Below are 27,859 nucleotides of genomic sequence, written 5' to 3' on the forward strand. Positions count from 1 at the left end.
ATTAAAAAAAATCACATTATAATTTACATCTTTATTCCATATAATTAAATGAAGTCATTGATATCTACATAAATGCACAAATGACTGACAAATATAAATAGCTTTATATTCCATTAAAATAGATGTCAATATTTAGAAGATACATGTATATTGGATACAATATTGCAAATTTTCCCATATTCTTTCCAGTATGTTATTTCAAATTTGGTAACAAAATAACAGCCCTGCACTTCTGCCATGATACATGAGCTGACATATTATTAATGATCTGCTAATGTTTCAGAATATTAAGTTTGGTTAACATGAAGTGTGTCACTGTAACAGAATATAAATTCTTTCAATGTGTTTATTATACTTTCAATTGCTATTATTTACTGAATTTGAGAATTTATTCATTACTACATGCACCTATCAGTTTAAAACAAGGTGCAGTCAATATATTACTAAAATTAAATAAAAAAATTGACCTTGTAAAATTCACAATTATGAAGTACATTGATTACTTTACAATAATCAATTTGACAATGTTTACGTAAAATAATGCAGAATGCATGTGTCCAAGTTCTTTGTCTATTTCAGATGTTCAGCACACTTTAATTCACTTGTACACTTGCATTCCACCTCTGTTTGATGTACAGCAAGTTGGTCCTGGAACACAAGAGCTACAATCTCCTCTGTTGTTTGTTGCTGGCCTTGATGAGACTTATTGAGAACAGCACCAGTGTAGTCCACAGTTTGATCTGTATTCTCCGAGGATTCTAGAAGATGTTTCATACTTGCTTCTTTACATTGTTCCAAAGATCTTATAATGTCCTTGGATGTAGGCTCTGTCTTAGATTTACCAGTTACCTTTTTCAGTTTTTTCTCTGAAAATAATTTCAAAACTATCATTCTCTATCATAGCTATCTAAAATCTGAATCAATCATCATAATATCAATCAGATCGTATTAACTGTAAAAATTTATCAAAGAACAAGTTTCAATCTTGACTTTGGGTTTTGATTATTTCTGTAAAGGACTTGGCACTTCTAGAGACAATAACACCAGTACTGTAAAGGTCCCAGTGTTAGCTTGGTATTGGTCAAGGAAGAAGAAAATAAATACTGGACAAGGAATTCTAATGAAGTTACAATCTGTGTTGAACTTGACCCTTAAGTAAGCATCTTTGATCAAGGTGACTTATCACTGAATACATCTTATCCCATGAATTAAATGAATAAATTTGAGTACAAAGAAGAAATTCCACATAACAAATTTGCTCTCAACAGTAGAAGAAAAAAAATCAAGAGGCCCATGGACCTTGATGGTCACCTGAGTTTGATGAGTTCTCAGGATATGACCACTTTTAATTATAGCTCCTCTTGCATGAGCAGATCTAGACTAGGGGTGGGGGTGGGGGAGGGTTCAGTGTGTCTGAAACCCCTGAGATTTTCAGAGTTATTAAATTTACATAATAAAATAACCATAAAAATGAGAAATAAATCTGTAGATTCCTTTTTTTTCGTGAGTACTTATTATCATGAAATGGCTCTTTAATATTGGATCAGGAGAACAATAATTCGCAAGTGGATGATTGATCAAGAGATTTGATGTGGATTTTAAATTAGCACCACAAAAATAAAAGCAAGTAATTTTATTTCAGGAGTGGGTTTTCTCGCGAAATTACGCAATAATTGATTCCTCACATATATTTAGGAATCTGTAGTATCAGAATGTGACAGATTACCTGTACATGTAATTGAGTTAAAAGTTTCAGCACAAACACTTAGAATTTTTATCAATATAAAGTTGTACCAGTAAATATAAAGCTCTAGATCGAAAAATCCCACCTAATCTATATATAAAAACACTTGAATTAGCTATATAGCTTGATTTAGCTATTCAAAATAGCTTGATTTAGCTATTTTATCATACTTTTTTTTAAATGTGCATTTTTTCAGCATGCAAACATTGTACGACTATGGTGCAGTGATAGTTTTCAGCTTTGTATTGTTCTGAAAACAATGTATGAATACAATGTACTACCAAACCAAGTCTTTGATAGTCTTTGCACTCTAAAATTTTTGGGGCTCATATATAAAGCAATTGTTTTGTGACCATTGCACTCAGCTACTTCTAGGGCCTATGACAATTCATCGAAAGACAATTCATTGAAAAAATTCATAGACATAACAACGCAATGATATGACAACTCATCAATAAGACAGGTCATAGAACAGAGATTTCATAAACATTCTTCAAGACTGATCAAAATAAATAAAACAAATTACATAATTGACATCTTTTTTTTTTTTGCTAACTCACTTTACACAACATACAGTATTTTCTACCCTTGAAGAAAAAGAAGATACTGTAATGTAATGTTTTTCTTGTAATATCCTTTTTGTGGAGAAGATCAATCTGGATTAATTTTTTAAAAAATATATCCTAATATTCAATGGGTCTGGTGGAGGGTTGTGTTCCTTTGTTTTTTCAAGGAAATTTTCATTCTTTATTCAGCACTTGAAATCTTTGGAGTTTCAGTGAGACTTAGCACCTTTTATTCTGTCGCAAACATCCTAATATGTATGCTGATTTATCTTTATTCATTTGACAAGATAAATAAAAAAATCATCCGTAACCTCAGTCATGTTCCGGATGAAAGTCATACAATACAACAAAAGAATGAAAAGTGTTCAAATCTTTTTTTTTTTTTAATTTTTAATACAATTTTACTTATTTTACTACCGTATAAGCAGTTTTTTTTTAATTTTGGCATTATTAGTGAGGGTTTTCAGATCGCTAAAATTGAATATCACTGACTATTTATTCCATATCGGTTGTTATAGCTATCTTTCTTGACATTATAAAATCGATAAAATTGCTTCTTGTTAAAAATATACATAAATTTTTGGGGGATAAATCGCTAAATTTGCATCTTGCTACAAATTCCACTTGTACTGTACAGTATTATTCATTATAATTGATGTTGATGAGTTGTTGCCATCAACAAGCTCTCTTTCTATGATTTGAGTTTTTACTTTTGTTTAGTTTACTTCTGCTGAATTGTACTCTTCGGATGTTGTCAATCATTAGACAAGTTGTTCGTAAACATTACTTCTTGAATGAAATTATAGCACAGGTCAATTCTGGTCAACAAGAAAATTGAGCACAATGTGAAGTAATAATACTTATCCATGCCTCACCACATACAAGATGGTGTACAATTAACAAAACAACAGAAATACATCTTTTACCTAAAAGTGTTTAAAAGCAGCAATGTTCAAATCCTTTATTTGGATTTCTTTTGTAATATTCCAGAGTACAAATCAGGGCTCGAAATATTTGATGGCCCGCTGGTCTGGGCCCAGTGAATTTTCAATCCGGGCTAGTACATTGCAGAAGGCATGTGCTCTTTGGGTCAGCATTTTTTTTTATGCAAAATAAAATTCTTTCACATTCAGGCTAGTTAACTTGACAGGGTTGTGTGTCCCAACTTCTGCTGTTTCTTGTTTTGTTAAATTGTACTTCTAAGTATCACAATAAAAAAAATATTACTATCATTATTATAGTTTTGGGCCAGTCTTTTTAAAATCTACTGGCCCATTGGGACAATAAAAGTACTAAGCTGACCAGTAAAAATTTAAGGCGATAGCCCAAGTGACCAGTAAACAAAAATAATTATTTCTAGCCCTGCAAATATGAGAAGTCAAATACTTGCGTCTTTCTTATAAAAAAGACATTTGTGAAAAAACTGTATTATTTTTATACTTTTTATTCTAATTTTAAATTGCTTCATAAAGCCAGGAACTTATATACTTACTAGTATATAGGTCCCTGATAAAGCTTTATAGCTATTTCAAGCTTTACAGCTAAATCAAGAGATTAAGCCAGACCTGTCAGTGTTAAAGTAAAACAAGTTAAATTACCTAAACTTTCCAGATATCTTTCAGATGAAATAAAATCGTGAGCTGGATCTATCAACGGAGGAACTGATGTCAACATATTGTAGTTCCTACTATATCATAATATCATTTACTAATTTATTATTAATTATTAATTTAGAAGAAAAAAAAAGACAAGATCTCTGTGTTATCGTTCCTCTTTCCTTCTACTGTTGTTTTTTTTCACTTCATGAAACGTTTAGGAGATGTTTGGTACTTTGGATGTTTGGTATAAACAACTCGTACGAATATCTCAGAAAGGGGCGTTACTCTATTTTCTATTTTTCGGAATGTAATAATAGAAGAAAAAGGTAAGTTTTACCACAACCTTTTCTTTTTACCAACCCGATTTGTGTTCAGCGTTAAATGCATAACATCAGGTTATTCATTCAGTTATGTGTTGAAAGGAGAAATCAAACTGCCAATGCTGCTTTGCATGTCACGAAAATACTGACCATGCGGATGTATGTATGAGGAACTCGATAACAAATTTATTCAAAACTCTGGTAGATCTATATCATTTAATACTATAAAGAGAAAAAGTATTGATATGTTAACAGGTCTAGCTAAACAGGTCGAGCATAATCTCTTGGTATAGCTTGAATTAGCTATATATATAGCTTTATTAGGCTATTCTGTTTTCAGAATATAAATCTGCTGGTATAATACTATCTGACTATATTGCTACATAAGTCGGCCAGTCAAAATATAAAGTTTAATAGTCCTAAATGTTTAGTCTTCATCCACATTACCTATGTCCTTTAATGGTAAAGTTTGAGAAAGAATGCATTTTTATCAAAAAAATTACTGACATTTCCATTGCACACACAAAGTGCACTGTATTGCATCGTGAATTTTATAACTGGTCTAATTTTTGTTATCTGTATATAAAATCATAGTTATATCAATGAGGGAGTCAGCAAGATATTCCTGTTCCTTGCAAGCAAGCCTATTACCCTCAGCTTGCTTTTGGGGAACTTAACCTTGGTTGACTCTCTCAGTGATATACTTTTAAGGCCATTCCAAGTTTTTTCTATGTTTAATGTCCACCCATCATTCAAAAATCTACCTACCTATTTGCAAAAAACACACAAGTCAAATAACAAAATACAGACTACATAGTCTTAAAAATGACGTCATTCAAAGCATTTGATTTCATTAATCTATTATTCTCTTACAGAGATTTTTTCTTAAGCTTTAGCAAAAACGAGGTATCAAATGCTTAAAATATACCTAATATGACATACTTTAGACAGATACTAAGAGAAATTGACAGAATTCAAAGATTTTGACCAAGATAATAAATTTCAGGACTCCTGATTTTGTTTGTTTTTTTCTGATATAGGGTGATAAAAACCAAGGCACATACGGACGCTAAACACAGAAAAAAACTTGGAATGGCCTAACTGTATACCGGTAATTATTATTTCTTCTTCATAGCAAATCAGCTTATAACATATACAGCATGGGTTACTTAAGTGACTAGAGCTGTATCAATATATTGATACGTATCGATATTCAAGAATGTGTCGTATCGAAGAAATAACTTCCAATACGTATCGGGCAGGCAGTTTTTCTTATAATTTTGTGAAAAAGTTAGGAATTTTAATCACCAAAGATTATATTTGACTGTTTTGAATTAAAACAGATCAATAATGATATAAACATTAAGGAGATAGGACATCTTAAATAATTATTATAAAATGCATAGTTATTTTTTTTTAAACATGTTGGTCTTACAGTTATTAAAAGTTTGAATTTGAAGTTTTTTTTTTTGTAATGACAGTAAGACAAGAACTTTTAATTGTTTATAAAACATTCATTTTTTATAAATGTTATGCATTAAATGATTTACAAGAGTTTTTTGATAGACTTGTTAAAGTATCTGATATATTGCATATCGCTTTATAAAATATCGTATCGTATAGAAATTTTTTGCTCAATACACAGCCCTATTAGGTGACTTTTAGTAAGGGTATTTATTATTAATTTGTCTACTCGGGTGTAAAGATTGGGTTGACTATATGTTAATTAATCAATACAGTAGTGCCTATTTCATGACCTGTATGAATCATGATATTGCCTGATCCATTTCCCTGGGGTGGCTTGTTGTATTGGTTGATCATTGGATTTTTTGCAGCTTCTTTACGTAATAACTAGGAAATTATGCATGCTGGTGTGTACTTTGTCAGTGTTTGAATATATTTACTTCTATGGTTGTTATTGCTTCTTTGTGCAGAATAAAATTTTCTTATATCAGATATTGAGGTAGGTATGTTTATATTCTTATATGGTGGGTACCGGTAGTTATTTTTACAGCCTTATCAAAATATTGTTTCTACAACTTGTTTTTTTATGCCCTAAGAAAACAAAAACACAACATTTTTTTAATCAAAAAACAGGAAGCAATATTTATAGATCTTTAGTGGCAATGTTATGCATATTTTTATGCCTTAAGAAAACATTTTACAATTAATTATGACTGTTTAAGAGCAGGAAGCAAAATCTGAGTTATTGATCTGCAGTTGCAATGCTGTGTATGTACATAAATGGTACTGGTCAAAAGAGGAGAGGCTTGCTTTTTTGAACTTATTTTATTTGAATAAAAAAAAATCAACAATTGTTGATTAGAGAGAAAATGCTATAGAACAGTCTGAGATTTGAACCCTTGCCCCTGTAAAGGTGCCTTTATACCTGATCCAAACCTTACTGATAACTGTTATTGAAAAGCAATATGCACATAAACAGCAGTGTTATTTATTGGTGTTTCAAATTTAGACACACTTATAAAAAAAGATTTATTAAAGCTGATAAGCTTATCAGCAGCATTCCTTCCCGTTTATAGAAAATGTTTTTCTTTCAGATAATTCTATCATTATTGTAAAACAGATGTACCCTTTACTGTATTAAATTCCTCAAGTATATAGGTTTGAAAATTTCTTTTATATAAGCTAATTATACTTATAGGTCAAAGAACTGCCATTTGAATATTTGAAATAAGAGTGAATCTTTGTTTTTCAGATTCTGTACCATGAGGGCCTGGGAATTAGCCCACTACAGTCTGAGGATTTTTTTCATCACAGTAGCCAACTTGTTTGGTATCCCTTCATACCTCACTTGGATTTTACTTCTCCAACCCCTGAAGCTATATTACCCAAAGTTATTTTGGAAAATTGAATCCATTTTATTCCAGGGACTTTTGACTATAGTAACGACATGGCTGTACTCAGGGGGATATACAAGTAAGCCACAATTGTTAAACAATCCTAAATATATCAACTTGTACATACTTCTGTGAAAATCAGAATATAAAAGTGTTGGTTTATGATATTTCCATACTACCCTTTTAGCTTGTGCAGAACCTAGAGGCTCATGGGCCACAATACCCACATAAGTCACATTGGCCTTGCTTTTCTCCAGAACATTGGCCCAACCCTAGCCTGAGGGGCCATGTTTTGAACAAACTTGAATCCACACTACCTGAGGATGCTTTCATATAAAATATGACTAATCATGATCAGGTTTTTCTTTACAAGATTTTTTTAAAAAGATTTTTTTCTTTCATTCTCCACCCTACCCCAGGAGTCAAAACTTGAATCTTTATGACTTGAAAATATTTGCATATATATTAATATCATTAATCATGGCCATATTGTTTGTGAAAGGAATATTTCACAAGATATCCATGTAAAACTTTGATACTCTATTGTAGCTCCACACTATCCATGGGGGGGCCGTGTTTTTAACAAACTAGAATCTGCAGTGTCTGAGGATGCCTGCATATTTGTTATACTTGAAGTTGAAAAGAAGTTTTTAGTTTTAGGGCTATATCGATAATAACGATCGATAATATAGATTCTGTGTGAGGATGATACACATATCGATATGTATGAAGAAATATCGAAATATCGCCCAAAAAATTCTGACTTATGTTTTTCTTTGATTACATAAAATTTTGGGTTTAATACATAAAACAAATATGCTAAATATGAATATGAAATACATAATAATTCACACTACTGGTGTAAAGTAATTTTGTTTTACAACAGATAAACAACTTCTTTGAATAAATAATTCTTATTTGTGAAGAAATGTTTTGTTCATTTCAATGCAAAAAAAGATTTTATAACCAGTTCAAGATATCGTGATACATATTGTATCGTGGCTGAAATATTGTTATACGTATCGATAAAGAAAAAAAATGTATCGTCCCAGCCCTAATTTTTAAACATACTTCTATGTAAAACTTTCATCTGCTTTTGGGGCCCCACCCTAAATCTACACCGGAACAGAATATTATTCAACATCAATAAAAAACTGTACAATTAATTAGGGCCCCGCTCTGCGGGTGCCCTATAGTGATCAGTCTGTCTATCCGTCCGTCTGTCCGTCTGAGATCTCTTGTCCAGAGCATATCTTCTCCCTCCTTGGCCCAATCTGGCTCATACTTCACTCACATAGTGTCTTTGGGTAAAGGGTGTGCAGTGACCTTGAACCATGTTTCTAGGTCTAAGGTCAAGGCCATAGCAGAATTATATGAAAAATCCTTGCCCCGAGCATATCTTCTCTCCTCTTGGTCCAAGGTGGCTCATACTTCACTCACTGAGTGCCACTGGTCAATAGATATGCAGTGACCTTGAACGAAGTTTTTAGGTCAAGGGTCAAGGTCAAAAAAAGCCTCTGTTTAAATTTTTGTCCAGAGCATATTTTCTCTCTCCTTGGCCCAATCTGGCTTATATTTCACCCACAGAGTGTCTTTGGGTAAAGGGTGTGCAGTGACCTTGAACCATGTTTCTAGGTCTAAGGTCAAGATCATAGCAGAATTATATGAAAAATCCTTGTCCGGAGCATATCTTCTCTCCTCTTGGTCCAATGTGGCTCATACTTCATTCACAGAGTGCCACTGGTCAGTGGATGTGCAGTGACCTTGAACGAAGTTTTTAGGTCAAGGGTCAAGGTCAAAAATAGCCTCTCTGTTTAAAATCTTTGTTCGGTGCATAATTTCTTTCCCTTAAGTCCAGTCAGCCTCAAACCTTACCAATTGACTTAGGGTACGGATCATTTGTGATTTTCCTTCCATATTTCTGATAGAGGATATGCAACAATTTTCATAGAGGATATGCAGCATTTATGTGATATTTGTGCCGTTTTTTGATGGAAGGTGTTGAGCACTCGTGATTTTCGTGCCATTTTTTATTATAACGAGGATAACATGGAAGCCCTTTATACTCAAACAACACATCCCTTAATAGTACACAAATGTTCCTCTTCAAAATAAACCCTTTTCAGCTACCTTACATTTCCATGTTCATTGCTGAAAGCGGGGCCCTTTGAGATCGCCACCATCTCAATGATATCTAGTTATCATTATAGCAATCACAAAACATGTTTTATTGGTAAGAATACAATTCAATTAAAAAAAAAAGAAAGAAAGAAACAGAAAACCCATTTTCAATAGGGTCATTTCAAGTCGGCCGAAGGAATATTTGGGTAAGGCCATACTGTGCTGCGATGGGCCGAAATACTGAGAATGATCTTTGAAATGTAAATGCCTATGCATGGTTGCTATCATTGAAATATAAATGTTTACATGGTTTATTTAATACTTATATCCACCAAAACATGTCACATGACCTCTAAAACTTTTAACATTCATGATATACGTATATATTTACCGCTGATACTTCTATTCAGCAGATAAGTTGGAGCCAAGGAAAGAATAATTTTGAACCCAATTGCACACAACTCAATACTCAATATTTCACATTAAAAAAAAAGAACTATAACTCTAAAATATTGAATCTTTTGTTTAATTTGATCTATTTATATTTCTGTGATAGCAATAAAAAAAAAATACAAAAATAATAATTGCAACAATTATTCAATTTAGCAAGGAGCAATTGACATTGACCCCGACATAAATTATCAATTCCCTGATGCACTACTCACCCACTGACTCACAAGCACAAATTTACTTTATCCCCTCCAACTTCATTGTGAGGGGATAACAAAATTAAATCTGCAATATCTGGGGATGCTTGCATTAATATCACTAATCATGGTCTTACTGTACTAGAGAAGATTTTTAAAGAAATTTCCTATATATTCTCATGTAAAACTTTGATCCCCTGTTGGGACCCCACCCTAGCCCAGCTAGCACCAAGATTTGAACAAACTTGAATCTGGACTACTTGGGGATCCTTGCATATTAATATCTCTAATCATGGTCCTACTGTTCTTAAGAAAAAGATTTTTAAAAAAATATTCTATGTATTCCCATGTAAAATTTTGATCCCCTGTTGTGGACTCAGCCTACCCCTGGGGGCCATGACATGAAGAAACTTGAATCTACACTATGTCGATCGGGAAGCTTTCACTTAAACTGCATCTTTTCTGGCCCAGTGGTTCTTGAGAAGATTTTTATGATCCCTACCCTTTTTTTGCCTTTTCTTAATTAACTCTCCTTTCAAGACGCCCTGGCCCTTTGTTTGAACAAACTTCGATTCCCTTCACTTAAGGATATTCAGTGCCAAGTTTGGTTGAAATTGGCTCTGTGGTTCTGGAGAAGAAGATGAAATTGAGAAAAGTTTATGACAATGACAGCAAAAATGATGACAGACAGACAAATTTTGATCAGCAAAGCTCTTGAGCATTTGGCTCAGGTGAGCTTTAAATTGATGCTAAATATTATAAGCCTACCCATGTCTATCAAATAAATATTTAACTTTGAATTTTTAAAAATGACTAACAGACACTCTTTATATGTACCAATATTACTTAGAAATATACCATATATAAATTACCGGGTAAGAATGCAATACAAGGGCAGCTGTTTTAACTAAACAACACTGCTTTGACTCCACAATTACTTGACAATATATATTTTTATTAACACACTAAATCTCACATTATTTATAAGGTAAAGGGCTAATAATTCTTTTTATCATATTTCCTAAAATAAAACTCTTATATTAAGTGCCTTAATTGTTTGATTCCTATGATATACATAACTTATGTATATTTTATTTTAATATGTAAATATTGCATACTTTCCAATGTTCTCAAATTGAATTTCAATCTTTGTAGTAATAGAGTCTGGAGACAGTTTGGAAGGGATCATGAATGATGAAGCAGTGGTTCTTGTAAATCACCAGTCTACATCAGATGTTCCGATTGTCATGTCTGCCCTTCATAACAAAGGTCAGGTGATTGGGAAGGTCATGTGGGTCATGGACGACATCTTCAAGTATACAAACTTTGGATGGATTTCTTATTTCCATGGGGATTTTTTCATTGTTCAGGTAAAATAATGCTTGAAATAGGAATACAATTTTACTGAGAGTTTTTTAAGTGCTGTAAATTTCATTTAAGACCAAATGTGTTGTATTTTTTCTTAGGGAAAAGAAGCAAGAACGAATTCTTTAGAGAAGTTACAAAAACACATAAATGAAATATATAAAACAACATTCAAAAATTGGATCATCCTGTTTCCAGAGGGAGGGTTCCTTCGAAAACGTAGATTTCGGAGTCAAGAGTAAGTGTATATTTTCTATAATTCAGCAAGTTCCTTCCAGTGAAGAGACAGATGTTTTGATTCTTCATTAATTTTAAACAATCTACACTGTTTTATTATTAACATTTTTAACTCTTACAGATTTGCCAAGAAAAACCATCTGCCAGTTCTTCAACATGTGACCCTGCCCCGTGTAGGGGCACTTAAAGTAATCATGGACAATCTGGCATCACAGACTGGAGTTAATGGGAATGTAACAGGTAAGGCAGGATCAATTAACAAAATTATTCTGTGTACCCTCGCAATGAAATTGACTGTGGGAGGGTTATACTGGAAATGAAATCACTGTGTCCATCTACTTGTATGTATATAGACACATGGTGTCGGTGTTCAGATCAGTCCTGAGTTCATCACAAATAATATATCTGAATGAAAATTGCACAGAAGATGTATATTTGAATGTTTAGTCTAATACATGCTTCAGATGCTGCATATGACCTACATTTCACATTTGAATGATTCTGGTTAAGGACAGCATTTAGGCATAAACCAATATATAATCTACACTTGTTGGGCATCATACGATGATACAGTTGAATCATGCATTGGATGTTGTATCTAACCTGCATTTTGTACTTCAAAGGCTTGGGAGAAAGCCAGGATTTAGTTTGTTTCAGCACATTACAGTGCAATCATCATTATATAAATTTATGTTTTTTTCATTGCAGTATGTATTCATTCAAAATATAATATGTCTACTGTGTAGAGGATGCTCTTGCAGAGGTGGGGGTCCCATTAAGACAAATCTAGATAGAATTCATTGGGAAATGTAACTCCACAGGTTGAGAGATGGGTCAATTGCTATTTTTATATTGTCACATTGGAAACAGAAACTGGCTTTTTCCAGCAGATTTATTGTCCCCCACTTCTGTGAAAGCGAGAGGACATTAAATCTCATTTGTCTGTCCATTTGACTGTCTGTCACAAAAACTTTAAACTTGATAATAACATTTGCATGAGTAAAGATAGGACTAAAATATTTCAGGTGCATTACCTGTGACAAGTCTAGACCTTTTCAAATGTACAATGATTTTTGACCCAAAAACTTGAAGTTTGACCTACTTTCAAAAATATTACCGGTAGTATTGGTAATAACTTTTGAATGATAGAAGAGAGTTTTCATTTTTCACGTGTACTTTACCTGAGACAAAACCTTTCTGATTGTACTATTATTTTTGACCCCATGACCTTGAGGGTTGATCTACTTTTTAAAATTTTTAATTAACATTGGTAATAACCTTTGAATGAGAGAAGATAGGACTTTCATATTTTACATATGCATTACCTGTGACAATTAGACTTTCTGAATGTACTACATGTATAATTTTTTTACCCAAAGACCTTGACCTTGAAGTTTGATCTACTTTTCAAAAATTCTGTCTATCACAAAAAATTAATCTTGGTAATAACTTTAAATGAGTACGGATAGGGCTCTAACATGTGCATTACCTGTGACAGGATCTTTCCAGTTGTACATGTACCATGCTTTTTGACCCCCAAGACCTTGAAGTTTGATCTACGTTCAAAAATTTTGTCATTGGTTATAACTTTTGAATGAGAGAAGATAGGACTTTCATAATGCCAGAAATCATTGCACCCCAACTAATAAGACCCTGAAAGCAGCAATTCTCTGAATTTGCTTGTTATGTTTAACAGCAAATTGTATTTGACTCAATCTGCCTATTCTGGTTGTGCAGTGAGATGAGTATAAAACCAAGTCTGTACTGTCACAATTTGTCCTGCTCTAGAGAACTTAAGGAGTATAGGGTTAAATAGAAAGACAGCCACTTAGGATTAGTTTAATAAAAAGTTGATTCAATAAATTTTTGTGATGGAAAGTCGTGTAATGTTCTTCAGATAGGTTTGTTACAACGCACTTTGAAAAATTACGCACTTTGAAAAAATTTTTCATAGTGCGTTAATTTTGGGACCACGTTAACGCACTTTGAAAAAAAAATATTTCTTTTCAAAGTGCGTTAATATGGACCATATTAACGCACTTTGAAAAAAAAATGTGCAAGGCTTGGTCATATTCTTGCAAATTTTAGGTATGATAAATAATTATCTGAACCTGGTTGGATAACTTTTCGATGATGACGTCAGGATATAGACGTTTTAAAGATTTTTTAGGAGTTGTCTTGTTTCCAATGGTTCTCTTAACTGTTTTAAAAGGGAAATGGGTCTTTTAGAAATAATGGAGGAATGATTGTTTCATATCACAGTTTCGTTTCTTCTTTTCTTTTCTTTTTTAAAATTTTATCCAGTTCTCTAATGTTTGGTAGATGTAGGGTCGATAAGTGACTTAAAGCATCTCATTTTTCTTAGGGAAAAGGGAGCAATTATGATTTTTCCATACCATGAATATTCTCACTCTCTCTCTCATCTATCTTTCTATCATACTCATCTATCTATCTATTGTGAGCATATGTGAAACAATGGTTGACTCATTTATTTGATAGTAATAAAATAAAACTTAGCCACATTACTCACTCGACTGAATTTTTTACCTCGTTCACATAACGTTTTCTCAAAAAAGTTATGCAGTCAGATTACTTCTAAATCTGTAATTTGATATCATAAAAAGCGCTAGACATGTCAAATGGCATGTTTTAATTACCATGTAAATGCTTTTTTCTGAGGAATCATTGTGAATACATTTTGAATAAAGGTTATCTCAATTTTTTCATCTATTTTACGTTAGCTCAAATTTATTGAGAGAAATAATATCAATGTCATACCAGTTAAATAAATACATATATTTGTGTAGGAAAGATAGAGAGTTGGGCTGAGGGACTTTCTACCTGTCTTCTCCTCGTTCTCGATGAGGGTAGATCAATTCATCAGTTTTTCGGAAGAAATATAACAAATTAATGCTGTCTATTACTAAAATCTAAGTCCAGAATTTTTGTTTTATACGTATTTTTTCAAAGTGCGTTAAGTGTCTCCATGGTAAACAATGTTGATGTACACTCTTAACGCACTTTGAAAATTTTTTTCAAAGTGCGTTGATTTTGTCCCAAATTTAACGCACTTTGAAAAAAATTTTCAAAGTGCGTTGATTTTGTCCCAATTTTAACGCACTTTGAAAATTTTTTTCAAAGTGCGTAATTTTTTCAAAGTGCGTTGCCACATAGGTTAAAGATATTTTATGATATTAACCCTTCAGAGTGAAATACTGGTAAGACAATAAGGTAAAAGGTAAGAGTGATCATAGATTATGGAATATGTTAAAATGGAATTGAATGAATGACATAACATATATTTATTTACAGGAAGCAGATCAGATGAAAAAACACTAAAGTGGGTTATAGACATGACCATCGGATATCCCGGGGCAACTCCATACAACTCTCATGGCATGTTCGTAGGATACTGGCCCCCCCATAAAGTTGACATCCATTATCGTGTGTATCCCATACAAGAGGTTCCCACCGAAAAGGAATCCTTGACAAAATGGTTATATGATCGCTACACAGAAAAGGAAGTTCTCCTACAGGAGTTTTACACAAAAAGCAAACCTTTAGATGAATCAGATAACCAGAAGCGAATCATGCCCAGAATCAAGCGTCATGATCTGGTTATTGATAAATGTATAGCTAGCCTTTTCTACCTGCTTCATTTGTGTTCATTTATAGTTTTCTGGTTTTATTTATATTGTCCTGTTTTAAGGATAATCAGATTTGTAACGAGTTTTGTATTTTAGATTTTATGAAAGAATATTTTTACTGTTATTTTATTATTTTTGTGATGTACAATCAGGAATTTTCTTCATCATATTTACTGTAACACCAGTGAACTGGTGCATTTTACTCACATGTTCTCACTAAATGTCCACAGATTGAAATAAAAAGTATTAGTTTTCATATAGACTTGTTTAATACTTGAGATCTCTTCAAACAATATTGATTTATGACACTTCTTTTTAGTATTGTTCTGAACTTTGAATTATTTCATCCTCTCTTATAAGATTCTATGTAGGTATAGTTAATTTAAGGTTCATGGTCCTCCTGCATGTTCACCCATAAAAAATTTTGCTTCAATGCTAAATTATGATTTTCAAAAGAAATCTAATTCATAATTAAAATGGATGCAATTTCAGCATAACTTGTTGGGCCAAATTTGACTGATTTAGGAATGGCCTTTAGTTTGATAATTATATAAAGGAATTATAGTCATTTATCCCAATCATACTTATCTCTCTTAACAGAGGGTCAATGAACCTTAATCTTAATGTACTGTAGATCCTGCATATCATAGGTGATGCCTGTGTATATACTAGTAACCAGAACAAAGTTTAATGTACAGGAATCAGCTTTGCAATGTGTTCATTTATCAAGCTTCTGCCAATATTTTCCTTCATATAAAGTGTGCCTGTAAGATTTTTCACAGTGATCTAAGATGACAATTACTTGACTTAGTATAAATATCCTGATTACATCAACATCAGTATCTGTTAAGATAATGCATATAGTATGGATGTTTATTTTGAAGATATAGGGTTCAGGAGGGCAGTATGTAGATTTGGCATTATAAAAGAAAAATGTGTTTTAAGACAGCTAGAAAATATTTCTGACAAAATGTGGGAATTAGAGTAATATAGCAATAAATGTAAAGGAGATCATTTGAGATATGATTTAATTATCATTGCTCTTTCCAGAATTTGGTCATTCAGTGATAGAATGTTGCACAGGCTACCTTTATAGAAATAGGTACTTATTTTGTTCCTTGTCTTGCCAGCCGAAGAGTTAGTGTTGGATTTTTATTATTATTATTATTATTAAATGTATTATGCTGTAGATATAAAGATATACTAGATTAAGCTGTATTTTTTTAGTCTTTCAGCAATATCATTCATGTTTATTTATATACATATATGCGAGATTGAGTGAACTGCAGTCTTTACATGATTTTAAGTCTTGTACATTAATATTTCTCAAATGCCACCATTTGATATTTGTGTAAATATACCAGGACTAGATCTTGACATTCCTGATTTCTTGTATACCTCAATATATTACTTGATTTATTTGAGAAATAAGAAAAACATGTATAAATAAATATACCAGGAATACATGTAAATCTAAGTTCAGCTACCATACTGTAACTTTCAAGACTTGCACCATCGTGGGATTCTTATGGTATTACAAAATTTAATGTAAGATTCTGGTATGCCAACTTTTCTTTGGATACCCAGTACATGGGTTATTTTTGTCCCATTTTACATGAAGTATTATTTTTGAGTACGTGAAAACTTGCCCCTTTTAGGTCACCTGAGTCACTCAGGTGACCTATTGCTATCTCTTTTTGTCCGTCATCATGCGTCGTCCGTCGGTCGTAAACTTTTGAACATTTTCAGCTTCTTCTCTGGAACCAGCAAACCAATTTCAACCAATTTTGGCATATAGCATCTATGGGTGAAGGGGAACAAAAATTGTGAAATTCGTGGCCCCTGCCCCCCAGGGGCCTGAGGGGTGGGGCCAAAACCATCAAAATTAATACAATCTTTAAAAATCTTCTTCTTTGCTCCTGGACATCAAGCAGTCAAACTGTTGGCATGATTGTAATAAGCATTGAGCCCTCTACCAAAATTGTGAAATTCATGGCCCCAGGGTTAGGGGTTCTGGTGCTAGGGCGGGGCTATATAGATCATATAGTGAAAGTGCATTATTTCTTTGAAAATCTTCTTCTCTACTCCTGGGTATTACTGAAACAAATTGAATACATAGTTATGATAAGCAAGGGTGACTCTACCAAAATTGTGAAATTCATGACCCCAGGGTCAGGGGTTCTGGTGCAAGGGCGGGGCTATATAGATCATATAGTGAAAGTGCATTATTTCTTTGAAAATCTTCTTCTCTACTCCAGGGTATTATTGAAACAAATTGAATACATAGTTATAATAAGCAAGGGTGACTCTACCAGAATTGTGAAATTCATAGCCCAAGGGTCAGGGGTTCTGGTGCTAGGGCGGGGCTATATAGATCATATAGTGAAAGTGCATTATTTCTTTGAAAATCTTCTTCTCTACTCCTGGGTATTATTGAAACAAATTGAATACATAGTTATGATAAGCAAGGTTGACTCTACCAAAATTGTGAAATTCATGACCCCAGGGTCAGGGGTTCTGGTGCTAGGGTGGGGCTATATAGATCATATAGTGAAAGTGCATTATTTCTTTGAAAATCTTCTTCTCTTCTCTTGGGTATTATTTAAACAAATACATGGTTATGATAAGCAAGGATGACTCAACCAAAATTGTGAAATTCATGACCCCAGGGTCAGGGGTTCTGGTGCTAGGAGGGGGAGGGGCTATATAGATCATATAGTGAGAGTGCATTATTTCTTTGAAAACCTTCTTCTCTACTCCTGGGTATTATTGAAACAAATTGAATACATAGTTATAATAAGCAAGGGTGACTCTACCAGAATTGTGAAATTCATAGCCCAAGGGTCAGGGGTTCTGGTGCTAGGGCAGGGCTATATAGATCATATAGTGAAAGTGCATTATTTCTTTGAAAATCTTCTTCTCTTCTCTTGGGTATTATTTAAACAAATACATGGTTATGATAAGCAAGGATGCCTCTTCCAAAATTGTGAGTTTCATGACCCCTGGATCAGAGGTTCTGATGTTAGGGCGGGGCTTTTTTTTATTATATAGTGAAAATGCATTAATGTTTTAAAAATCTTCTCTGCACCTGGGCATATCAGAGGCAAAAAGAGTAAAAGTTTTCATAAGGAAGGGTATTTTTACCAGATTTTTGAACATCAGGACCATTTGGTCAAGTGTTCTGGTCCAGGCCAGGGCTCTATTATTTTGTATTCTACTGAGAGGAGTTATTCCCCTTTGCCATTTACTTGTGATAATTAAACACTGTAAATATTGTACTTCAAAGGTTAATAGAAAAAGAGAATTATGCAAGAATTTTTATTGTATAATACAAAAAGTACTTTCATAGTTTTAATGATCAGGTAGACTTGTAAGTAATAGATAAATAAAATTGAGACAAAAATAACTTCTCATATTAAATGTTCATCAAAGACCATGCAAGAGAGGCCAATGTTAGAGATTTCAACAAGGAATTAAAATAGTTCAGAAGCACTGATAGTTTGTTAATATACTGTATATTGAGAGTGATAAATAGGAAGCAGATTAGAACCTAATTTATGATCTGTTAATGAATACTAGACTTATTATTTTGTTGATCCTGATCACCCTATTTTTCTTGCTTTTGGGCAACAAAGCTTCACCTTTCAGTTCATTTTCTACTCTATGGATCCTCTAAGTTGTTGTATTATACTCAGGTGACCATTAAGGCCCTTGGGCCTCTTGTATGATTAGTGGAGTATGATTAATAAACTTATTCATAGTACTTAATCATCTCACTATAATGTATATTTACTTCCTGTTTCACCATTTTGGTCACTTTCATTTACCTTTTTGAAAACAATATTACAGTGTACATGTATCAAGATCTGTACAAATAGAAGTCCAAATATTATTTACCGTTATATGGTAATAAATGTAGTTTGGTATACTAGCTGGTATTGACAATATCTTCTTGAAATGATTAAAAGTTTTTTGAATTCTGAGAAATTTTATATGCTGATTTTTTATCATAAAATTCATATATGTATTCAAATGATTAAAAAAGAATTGTTTACAAGTCTCATTTATTTTTTTTAGTTAAATTCTTGTCCTCCATATTGTACCCCCCTTTTTTCCATCTGGCATACAAATGTAGGTCACGTTAGCCTACTTTTGCAATTTTTTAGCTGTTCATTTCTAATTGGTATAGATAAATGTCCTTAAATGAGCTAAAACAATGAAACATACATTGTAGGCTGATCATGATGCATCTTGAAAATTTTTAGTATGAGAGCCCAAAAGTCTACTTTGGAAATTTACATTTTGCACACTTTAAGGTCAAAGACCATCAAACTGTCAGTTGATGCATCATATGGGATCATAGCATTACAGACAACCTAAAGAAAGGAAAGGTTACTTTGACCCTCCTTTTGGAAATAAATAGCAATTTATTTTTAGATCATGTTTCATTACATATACTGGACACTAAAGGTCCTAGAATTATCAAAATTGTCTATCATGGGGGCATCAGGGTGTGAAAATGCAAAAAATGTGTGACTTAATTACTTTTGGAATGTATTTTCAAATCCTATTTGCATCACATATCACGATGGGACCTAGTTTCATTTTACTTTGTTGATTTATGCATTTTCGGGTCATCAGGGTGTGACAACCCCTAACCTTTTTTCTGTACGTTTTGGCTATTCATTGTCACTTAAAGATACATATCCCTCACGTTACTACTGTAATCATTAAACTTTTTTAAAAATTAATGCCTCGTGGGGCCTCTGAGCAACAGCACACCAAAAGTAAAGGGCACATGACCTACTTTTAGATTTTTTAGCTTTTCATTTTCAAGTTGGATAAACTACAATTTGAATTTTGCACCTATGAAGAGAAAAATCAACAAACATTGTTGATTGAAGCATTTTAGGGTTTTGAGATGTTACTCTCAAAAGAAGATTACTGTGATCTTGGTTCAATATATATCCTTCACACTAGGAATATTAAATCCTGTCAGTTGAGGAACTGTGGCAGCCACGGGTACAATATATAATCCTAACAGGAGGCCCAAGGGCCTAAACGGTCACCTGAGTATAATTAACAGAAATGTGAAATACAACAAACTGATAGATGAAGCTATGTTGCCCAAAAGCAAGAGAAATATTATTTGTCTCATTATTTTTATTTATCTATAACAAGTCTACCTGACCATTAAGAATTATGAAAGTGTTTTTTGTATTATATATTATAAAAGTTCTTGTATAAGTTCCTTAATAAATTTGACCTTTCAATTACATTATTTACAGTGATTAATTATCTTAGGTGAATAGCAAAGGGGAATAATTTTTCTCAGTAGAATACAAATTAATACAGCCCTGCCCAGCATTAGAACACTTTGCCAAGTGGTCCACTTGAGTCCTGACTCTGGGGGCCACAAGTTTCAAAATTTTGGAGGATACACCCTTGCTCATCATAATTATGCAGGTAGTTTATTTTCTGAATATCCAGGAGCTGAAGAGAAAATTTTAAAAGAATTTATGCATCTTCACAAGATCATCAATAGAGCCCCCCCCCCCCTCTCCTCAATGCCAGAACCTCTGACCCAGGGGTCACAAAATTCACAATTTTGAAAGAGACACCCTTACTCATCATAACCATGCTCTTAATTTATCTGCTAAATATCCCAGATAAGAGAAGAAAATATGTAAAGAATTTATACATTTTTTACATTGTAAATAAAGAGCCCCACCCAAGCACTAGAACTCCTAACTTAGGAGCCATGAAATTCATAATTTTGGAAGAGGCAGTCTTGCTTATTATAACCATGCACTTATTTTACCTGCTTAATACCCAGAAGCTGAGAGGAAGATTTTCAAAGAATTTATGCATTTTCACTACTTAATCAAAAGAGCTCCACCCTAACTAGAACACCTGACCCTGAGGCCATGAAATTCAAAATTATGGAAAAGTAACCCTTGCTCATCATAACTATGCATTTAGTTTGTTTTCTTTATACCCAGGAGCAGATAAGATTTTCAAAGAATTTATGCATTTTCAGTATATAATCATATTCCCCCCAACACCAGAAACCCTTACCCAGGGACCATGATATTTATAATTTTGAAAGAGGCACCCTTGCCCACCATAATTATGCATCTAGTTTGTTTGCTTTATACCCAGGTGCAGAAAGAGTATTTTAAAGAAATAATGCATTTTCAGTATATAATAAATAGAGCCCCAACAACACCAGAACCCCTGACCCAGGGCCCATAAAATTTTGGAAGAAGCACCCCTGCTCATGATAACTATGCACTTAGTATGTCTTCCAAATTCACAGGAGCAGAAAGGAATTTCAAAGGAATAATGCAATTTCTCCATATAATCAATTGAGCCCCACCCTAACACAAGAACCCCTGACCCAGGGACCATGATATTCACAATTTCAGAAAAGACAGCCCTGCTCATCATAACCATGCATGTAGTATATCTACCAAACACGCAGGAGCAAAGAAGATTTTTAAAGAAATAATGCATTTCACTATATAATCAGTACAGCCCCCCTTACACCAGAACTGCTGACCCAGGGGCAATGATATTCACAATTTTAGAAGAGACTCCTTTGCTCATCATAACCATGCACTTAGTTTCTTTGTTTAATATACAGGGGAAGTGAAGAAGCTTTTTAGCTCACCTGAGCCGAAAGCTCAAGTGAGCTTTCCTGATCAAAATTTGTCCGTTGTCTGTCGTCGGCGTTGTCGTAAACTTTTCACATTTTCATCTTCTTCTCAAGAACCATATATATAATCAGTACAGCCATATATATAAGGCCAAACAAAAAAATATGTTTGTTTACTGTTACATGCTGAAATAAAATAGGGTCTGTAGGTAGGATTTTTTTAAATTTTATTGAATTTTTTTGTACACAAATTCACAGGAATTGATTGAAATACGAAACAGGTTTACCATTGTGTGGTGCTTTACTTTTGTTTGGGCTTGCCATATGGGCGATAGACAATATCTTTCTTGCCAAATGCCTTACAGCTACCACGCAATGAAAAAACTGTCTTGTATTTCTTCTTTAATTCCATGTTGCACTATTTTTAGTACTTTCGATTTCAAATGCTTGACCGATTAAGATGCATGTAAAAGTTAAACCGACGAATGAGTGGCTTCTGGATTTTTACATCGAAAAAAAATTTGGGTTGGCTATTTGATATAGGGTTGGTCGGGTAACCGTAAACAAACATATTTTTTTATTATGCCTAACCAATTTCAACCAAACTTGCCACAAAGTATCCTTGGGTAAAGGGGATTCAAGTTTGTTCAAATGAAGGGCCAAGCCTTCTTCAAAGATAATTATGAATTCGTGAAAAATTAATGGCATCATTTAAAAATCTTCTTCTCAAGAACCACTATGCTTGAAAATATGAAACTTATATGGAAGCATCCTCAGGTAGTGTAGATTCAAGTTTGTTCAAATCATGACCCCCGGGGGTAGGGTGGGGCCACAATGGGCGATCAAAGTTTTACATGGGAATATATAGGAAAAATCCTTAAAAATCTTCTTCTTAAGAAAAGCAAAACCATGATTGGTCATATTTATAAGGAAGCATCCTCAGGTAGTGTAGATTCAAGTTTGTTCAAATCATGACCCCTGGGGGTAGGGTGGGGCCACAATGGGCGATCAAAGTTTTACATATGAATATATAGGAATAATCTTCACAAGAACAGCAAAGCATGATTGGTCATATTTATATGGAAGCATCCTCAGGTAGTGTAGATTCAAGTTTGTTCAAATCATGACCCCCGGGGGTAGGGTGGGGCCACAATGGGCAATCAAAGTTGCACAAGGAATATATAGGAAAAATCTTTAACAATCTTCTTCTCAAGAACAGCAAAGCCATGATTAGTCATATTTATATGGAAGCATCCTCAGGTAGTGTAGATTCAAGTTTGTTCAAATCATGACCCCCGGGGTAGGGTGGGGCCACAATGGGCGATCAAATGTTTACATAGGAATATATAGGAAAAAATTTTAACAATCTTCTTCTCAAGAACAGCAAAGCCATGACTGGTCATATTTAAATGAAAGCATCCTCAGGTAATGTAGATTCAAATTTGTTCAATTCATAACCCCCCCAGGAGAATAAAGGGGCCATAACAGGGGATCATAGGTATACAAAGGAATACAAAGGATATATCAATAAAAATTTTCTTCTTAAGAACAGCAAAGCTATTATTTGTCATATTAATTCAAAGCATCCCTAAGAAGTATAGATTGAAGTTATTTCAAATCCCCCCCCCCCCCCCCCCCGACCACTTTTATATTAAAACTTTTCAACCTTTCAAGACTGAACTGATTTCTGCTTTTTTCTACCCATAGTGCTCAGGTGAGGATGTGGCCCCTGGGCCTCTTGTTAAAGAATTTATGCAATTTCACTACATTGCATTTGATCATTAGAGTCCAGAACCCCTGACTCTGGGGCCTTGAATTTCACAATTTCGTTAAAGGACTCATTGTATTTTATAATCACGACAACAGTTTGACTGCCTGATGTCTACAAGTAGAGAAGATTTTTGAAAATTGCATTAATTTTGATGGTTTTGGCCCCAGGGGAGCAGGGACCATGAAATTCAAAATTTTTGTCCCCCTTTGCACAAAGATGCTCCATATCAAAATTGGTTGAAATTGGTTCAGTGGTTCCAGAGAAGAAGTTGAAAATGTTCAAAAGATTAAGACCAATGAACGACAGACAAAAACAGATTGCAATAGGTCACCTGAGTGAATCAGGTGACCTAAAAATGGCCATCAACATCCAAGGTCTTCAGATACTGCCATATTCTTGAAATAATTATAGTTATAGCATTAGGCCAAAAAAAATTAATCAATAGTTTCTCAGGCACCGCCGCATCAGGTCAAAAACGGCCGCATTGATCAATTTTATTGACATTTTGAAAAGGGAAATAACTCAATTTTCTATTTTTCCAAGTTAAAAAAGAAAAATAAGTTATTTCCCTTTTCATAACAATAATTGATAGACGTTTTTATTAGATAAACAACATTCTTCTAGTCTATACAGTCCTTTATTAATTAACTTTAAAAGAAATGTTTAGAATAACATAATTTAAAGTTGAATACATTATAATTAGTATATTAAGGGAACAAAAAAGTGAGAATCAGTTAATATCATCATTTTGTTGAACGACGGACATGAAAAAAAGATACCTGGTAAAAAAAAAACAAAAAAAAAAACAAAACAAAACAAAACAAAACAAAAAAACCTGCCTGTCGCATTGAATTTTGAAATTTTTGGCCTGAGAAACTATTAATTAATTTTTTATGGGATTAGCTTACTGGCTTTCAATTCAGGTGAGATATATGCTTTGCACACAACTTGAAGTTTTAAATGATACTATTGAGTAAATAATTTCAGAGTCAGCCAGCAGTTTTCTGGTTTGCAGAGAAGGGAGCTCATTGATTTCATAGTAAAAAGTAAGTTGTTGCTAGATTTAAAATTTTGTGAATGTGAGCATTTGTAATGTACACCACATGCATGAGGAGTACTCTGAATTGCCTTAATATATCAAAAATCGCATCTGTCATACCTTGTCTTTGCCACTCCTCCAACTTGCTTCAGCTTTCACAAGTGTACAGGAAGATTATTCATTGGTCTGTAATAATTTTGACCTTAAACCTCAGAAAGGCATGACAATTAAAGATGCTGTAAGCCCGCAAATGACACTCTCATTGCATTTTTCCCAGCTAATGCATCCAATGTTTTTCCTGTTTATACAGACACAAATTTGACACTTTTTATGTCAACGACCTTGAAAAATATTATCTTGGGTCGAGGACATGATTCACACTCAGTTCATAAGCATTCATAAGCCTTAACTAAACTATGGAGGCCAGACCTGGCTCCAAGACCATGAACCGAGAACAGACTTAAGAAAAGAAGATGCAAACTTTTTTTCAGAAACCATAAAAATAACTTAAGTCATCTTTATGTAAGTAAAATGAATTGTTTAACTGCATAGATTTTAATTTTCATTCTAAATTTCACAAAAATGTCCAATAAAGTGATAAAGAATTGGATAGATTTATAGGGGTGATTGCAGAAAAGTAGAATTTTGAACATCACAGAAAGTTTACAATTTCTTACTATTTTAGAAATACTTATGACTTAAGTCAATTCTCAGTTTCAGGTCTGGGGCCAGGCCTCAAGACAATAAACTGAGAAGGGTGAATTCAAAAAAAATGACCAAATGCATATTTATCAACCCAAACTAAAAATACAGGCAATAAAAATAGATTTCTATGTCTCAGCATATGTCTTTAGATAGTGTCTATATACCTGCCAAATATCTCATTGATATCTCGATTAACAAAAAAGTTATGCCCAAAAATGATGCTAAAATTGTCAGGAGTGCAACACCTTTTTGTGACATTTTGAAATTTCAATATTTTTTGGAGATCTGTGAAATAAAAAAAAATGCTTCATGTTGAAAATAAAGACTTTCCTGATAATATTCAAAGTATTGAGCTTTAAATGTGGACTGTCATAACTTTTGTTTAATCAAGTTGTGATCATGGCTGATGTTTAAAAAAATGTTATACCATGTCAGGAGTGCAACAGAAAAAATGTAGTGTTGCCAAAAAAACATCAGTTGTAAAATTCTGATAGAAAATTAAGACAAAAAAGAATTTTGGAAGTGTAACATAATAACTGTTATTATATGATTGAATAATTTCCCTCTTTCTGATTGGCTGAGATCCAACAATGTTAGAAAAATACTACGTTATATTGACCTACACGTGACCTTCCAGGTCAATATAAGGAATTATTGCAGGTCAATATAATGAATCACGTGACCTTCCAGGTCAATATAAGGAATTATTGCAGGTCAATATAATGAATTATTCCTGTTCCATTTTTTCATGTTACAATGTGTTCTTGTTGAAATTTCTCGTTAAAACTTTCAATTAAAGCAAAAAAAAAAAAAACAGTCTTGTAGGAGTTTGCTATCATTTAATCATATAATAAAACAGTTATTGCTGTTTTTTGAGGTCAATACGATGATTAAGACACCTTCGAAGTACAATATTCACCTCGCCCTTCGGGCTCGGTGAATATTGTACTCCTCAGGTGTCTAAATCATCGTATTGACCTCAAAAACCAGCAATAATTGTATAATATACATTTTTAAACTTAAAAATGTTACATAAATCATAAGCAGCATTAATGAGAGTCAAGTATATGTGTATACCCAAAAATGTCAGGAGTGCAACATTTGATGTTTTGCTCCCAAGCATGAAAAAAATATTATCAATATATGATTTTCTGATTTTTATTTTGGAAAATAAAGACAAAGAACATTTTTACCAAAAAGATTTATCAATTACAGGATCTGTCTGTGCTTCAGATCCATATTTCTATGGTCAGGAGTGCAACACATTTTTTTAAAGATTCAAGTTGTGTGTCGAAAAGACTTCTATTCATGCTTAGAGGTATTCATTAATTAATAATGATCTTTTGGTATAATTTAATGCTAAATTATTGATAGTTTTATTATTAAAATCCTTCCTTTTTCAATTTTATCAATTCAGATATGTTTTTGTCTTTTTTGTGATTTTTTTAATGAACGTTAAAAATAAACACACTAAAACATTGTCATTAAATTCAAGTTATTCCTCCTCAACTTCACTGAAACAACAGAACAAGTTCTTGTGTAATTTTCACTTCACAATTCTACTTTAAAGGCCCCAATGCTTTTGGTCAGGAGTGCAACAAATATGTTAGAACTATAAATCATCCAATAAGAATAAAAATAAAGAAAAAATGATGAGTAGAATTTTTTCTGGTGGGTTACTGTGTTTGTCCTCTAAAGGAAAATATGCTTTAAAATATATTTTATCTTCTAAATATACATTTAAGCTAGTTTTTTGGCATAAAATAGGGTATAATTCCAGATAAAATGTGAACTTTAAATACTTTCATCTGTTTTAATAATGAAGTATTGGACTAAAAGTATTGCACAATTTCATTACCACTTGATGTTGCCAACACTTTATAAATTTTTGTGTTCTATGGTTTTAATTTTAAACTTTACTGCAGTAAGGAGTGCAACAAAACTGCTTTATAATTACCAATGCTTTTTAACTACCTTTACTAAAAAATAAGTTGAAAAAAAATGTTTGATACTATTTGATGTTTAAAACACTATGTCTATCAACAAATTACAGAAATTTTACAGTCAATTCAGGGAATAGTTTTCATCATTTCACATTTATTTTAAATAAAATTTATATATATTACACTTTGCAAATAATCATGTATTAAGGTCTTCAAAATATGAAAAACCTGCCGTAAACGATGAAAAATATCAACACAACAAATTGATTTACAAAGTAATAACGGGTTATTGTGTGTTATAATTTTTAAAACAATGTTAAATAAAATACATATCAGATGTCAGGAGTGCAACACAATAATGCAACATAGGGTCACTTCAAAATCTGGTATTTTTTGTAAGAGAACTCATATATAACAATTCTTTTTTGGCTTAGATTTAAAGAATTGACTTGGACGGACAAAAAAGTGAATTTTGGGGAATTTTATTGCTTCATATTTTTTTCATATTAAAACTTTTCAAACCAGAATTGAAAAAATAATATAAAATAACAATCAAAAAGCCAATTTTTTGTCACATGTACAAGAGAAGATACTCATTCAAGGTCTAGATTTAATCATTTATACCCCTTTTACCATTTTG

General features: G+C 32.9%; 2 protein-coding genes across 3 annotated transcripts; one reads left to right on the plus strand and one right to left on the minus strand.

The window, feature by feature from the left end:
* Positions 1–16: 16 nt before the first annotated feature.
* Positions 17–4,064, minus strand: LOC133182055 (coiled-coil domain-containing protein 32-like). The gene is made up of 2 exons (XM_061316764.1): positions 3,909–4,064; positions 17–866 (listed from the first exon to the last, which is right to left on the minus strand). Exons 1-2 carry the CDS (start codon positions 3,982–3,984, stop codon positions 571–573), a joined length of 372 nt encoding a protein of 123 aa, XP_061172748.1. The 5' UTR covers positions 3,985–4,064; the 3' UTR covers positions 17–570.
* Positions 4,065–4,186: 122 nt separating this feature from the next.
* LOC133183463 (acyl-CoA:lysophosphatidylglycerol acyltransferase 1-like) lies at positions 4,187–16,753 on the plus strand. 2 transcript variants are annotated; one of them, XM_061318421.1, is made up of 6 exons: positions 4,187–4,234; positions 6,945–7,165; positions 11,010–11,224; positions 11,321–11,457; positions 11,578–11,696; positions 14,769–16,753. In XM_061318421.1, the coding sequence occupies exons 2-6, from the start codon at positions 6,955–6,957 to the stop codon at positions 15,197–15,199; spliced, it is 1,113 nt and encodes a 370-aa protein (XP_061174405.1). In that variant the 5' UTR covers positions 4,187–4,234; positions 6,945–6,954; the 3' UTR covers positions 15,200–16,753. The 2 variants fall into 2 exon arrangements, with proteins under 2 accessions (XP_061174405.1, XP_061174406.1); XM_061318422.1 differs by lacking the exon at positions 4,187–4,234 and adding an exon at positions 5,295–5,339.
* The last annotated feature ends 11,106 nt before the right edge of the window (positions 16,754–27,859 follow it).

Source organism: Saccostrea echinata, unplaced genomic scaffold (assembly GCF_033153115.1).
Source record: "Saccostrea echinata isolate AGI-Se365-2 ecotype Australia unplaced genomic scaffold, CSIRO_AGI_Sech_v1 ptg000009l, whole genome shotgun sequence".
In the NCBI taxonomy this organism is placed as follows: domain Eukaryota; kingdom Metazoa; phylum Mollusca; class Bivalvia; order Ostreida; family Ostreidae; genus Saccostrea; species Saccostrea echinata.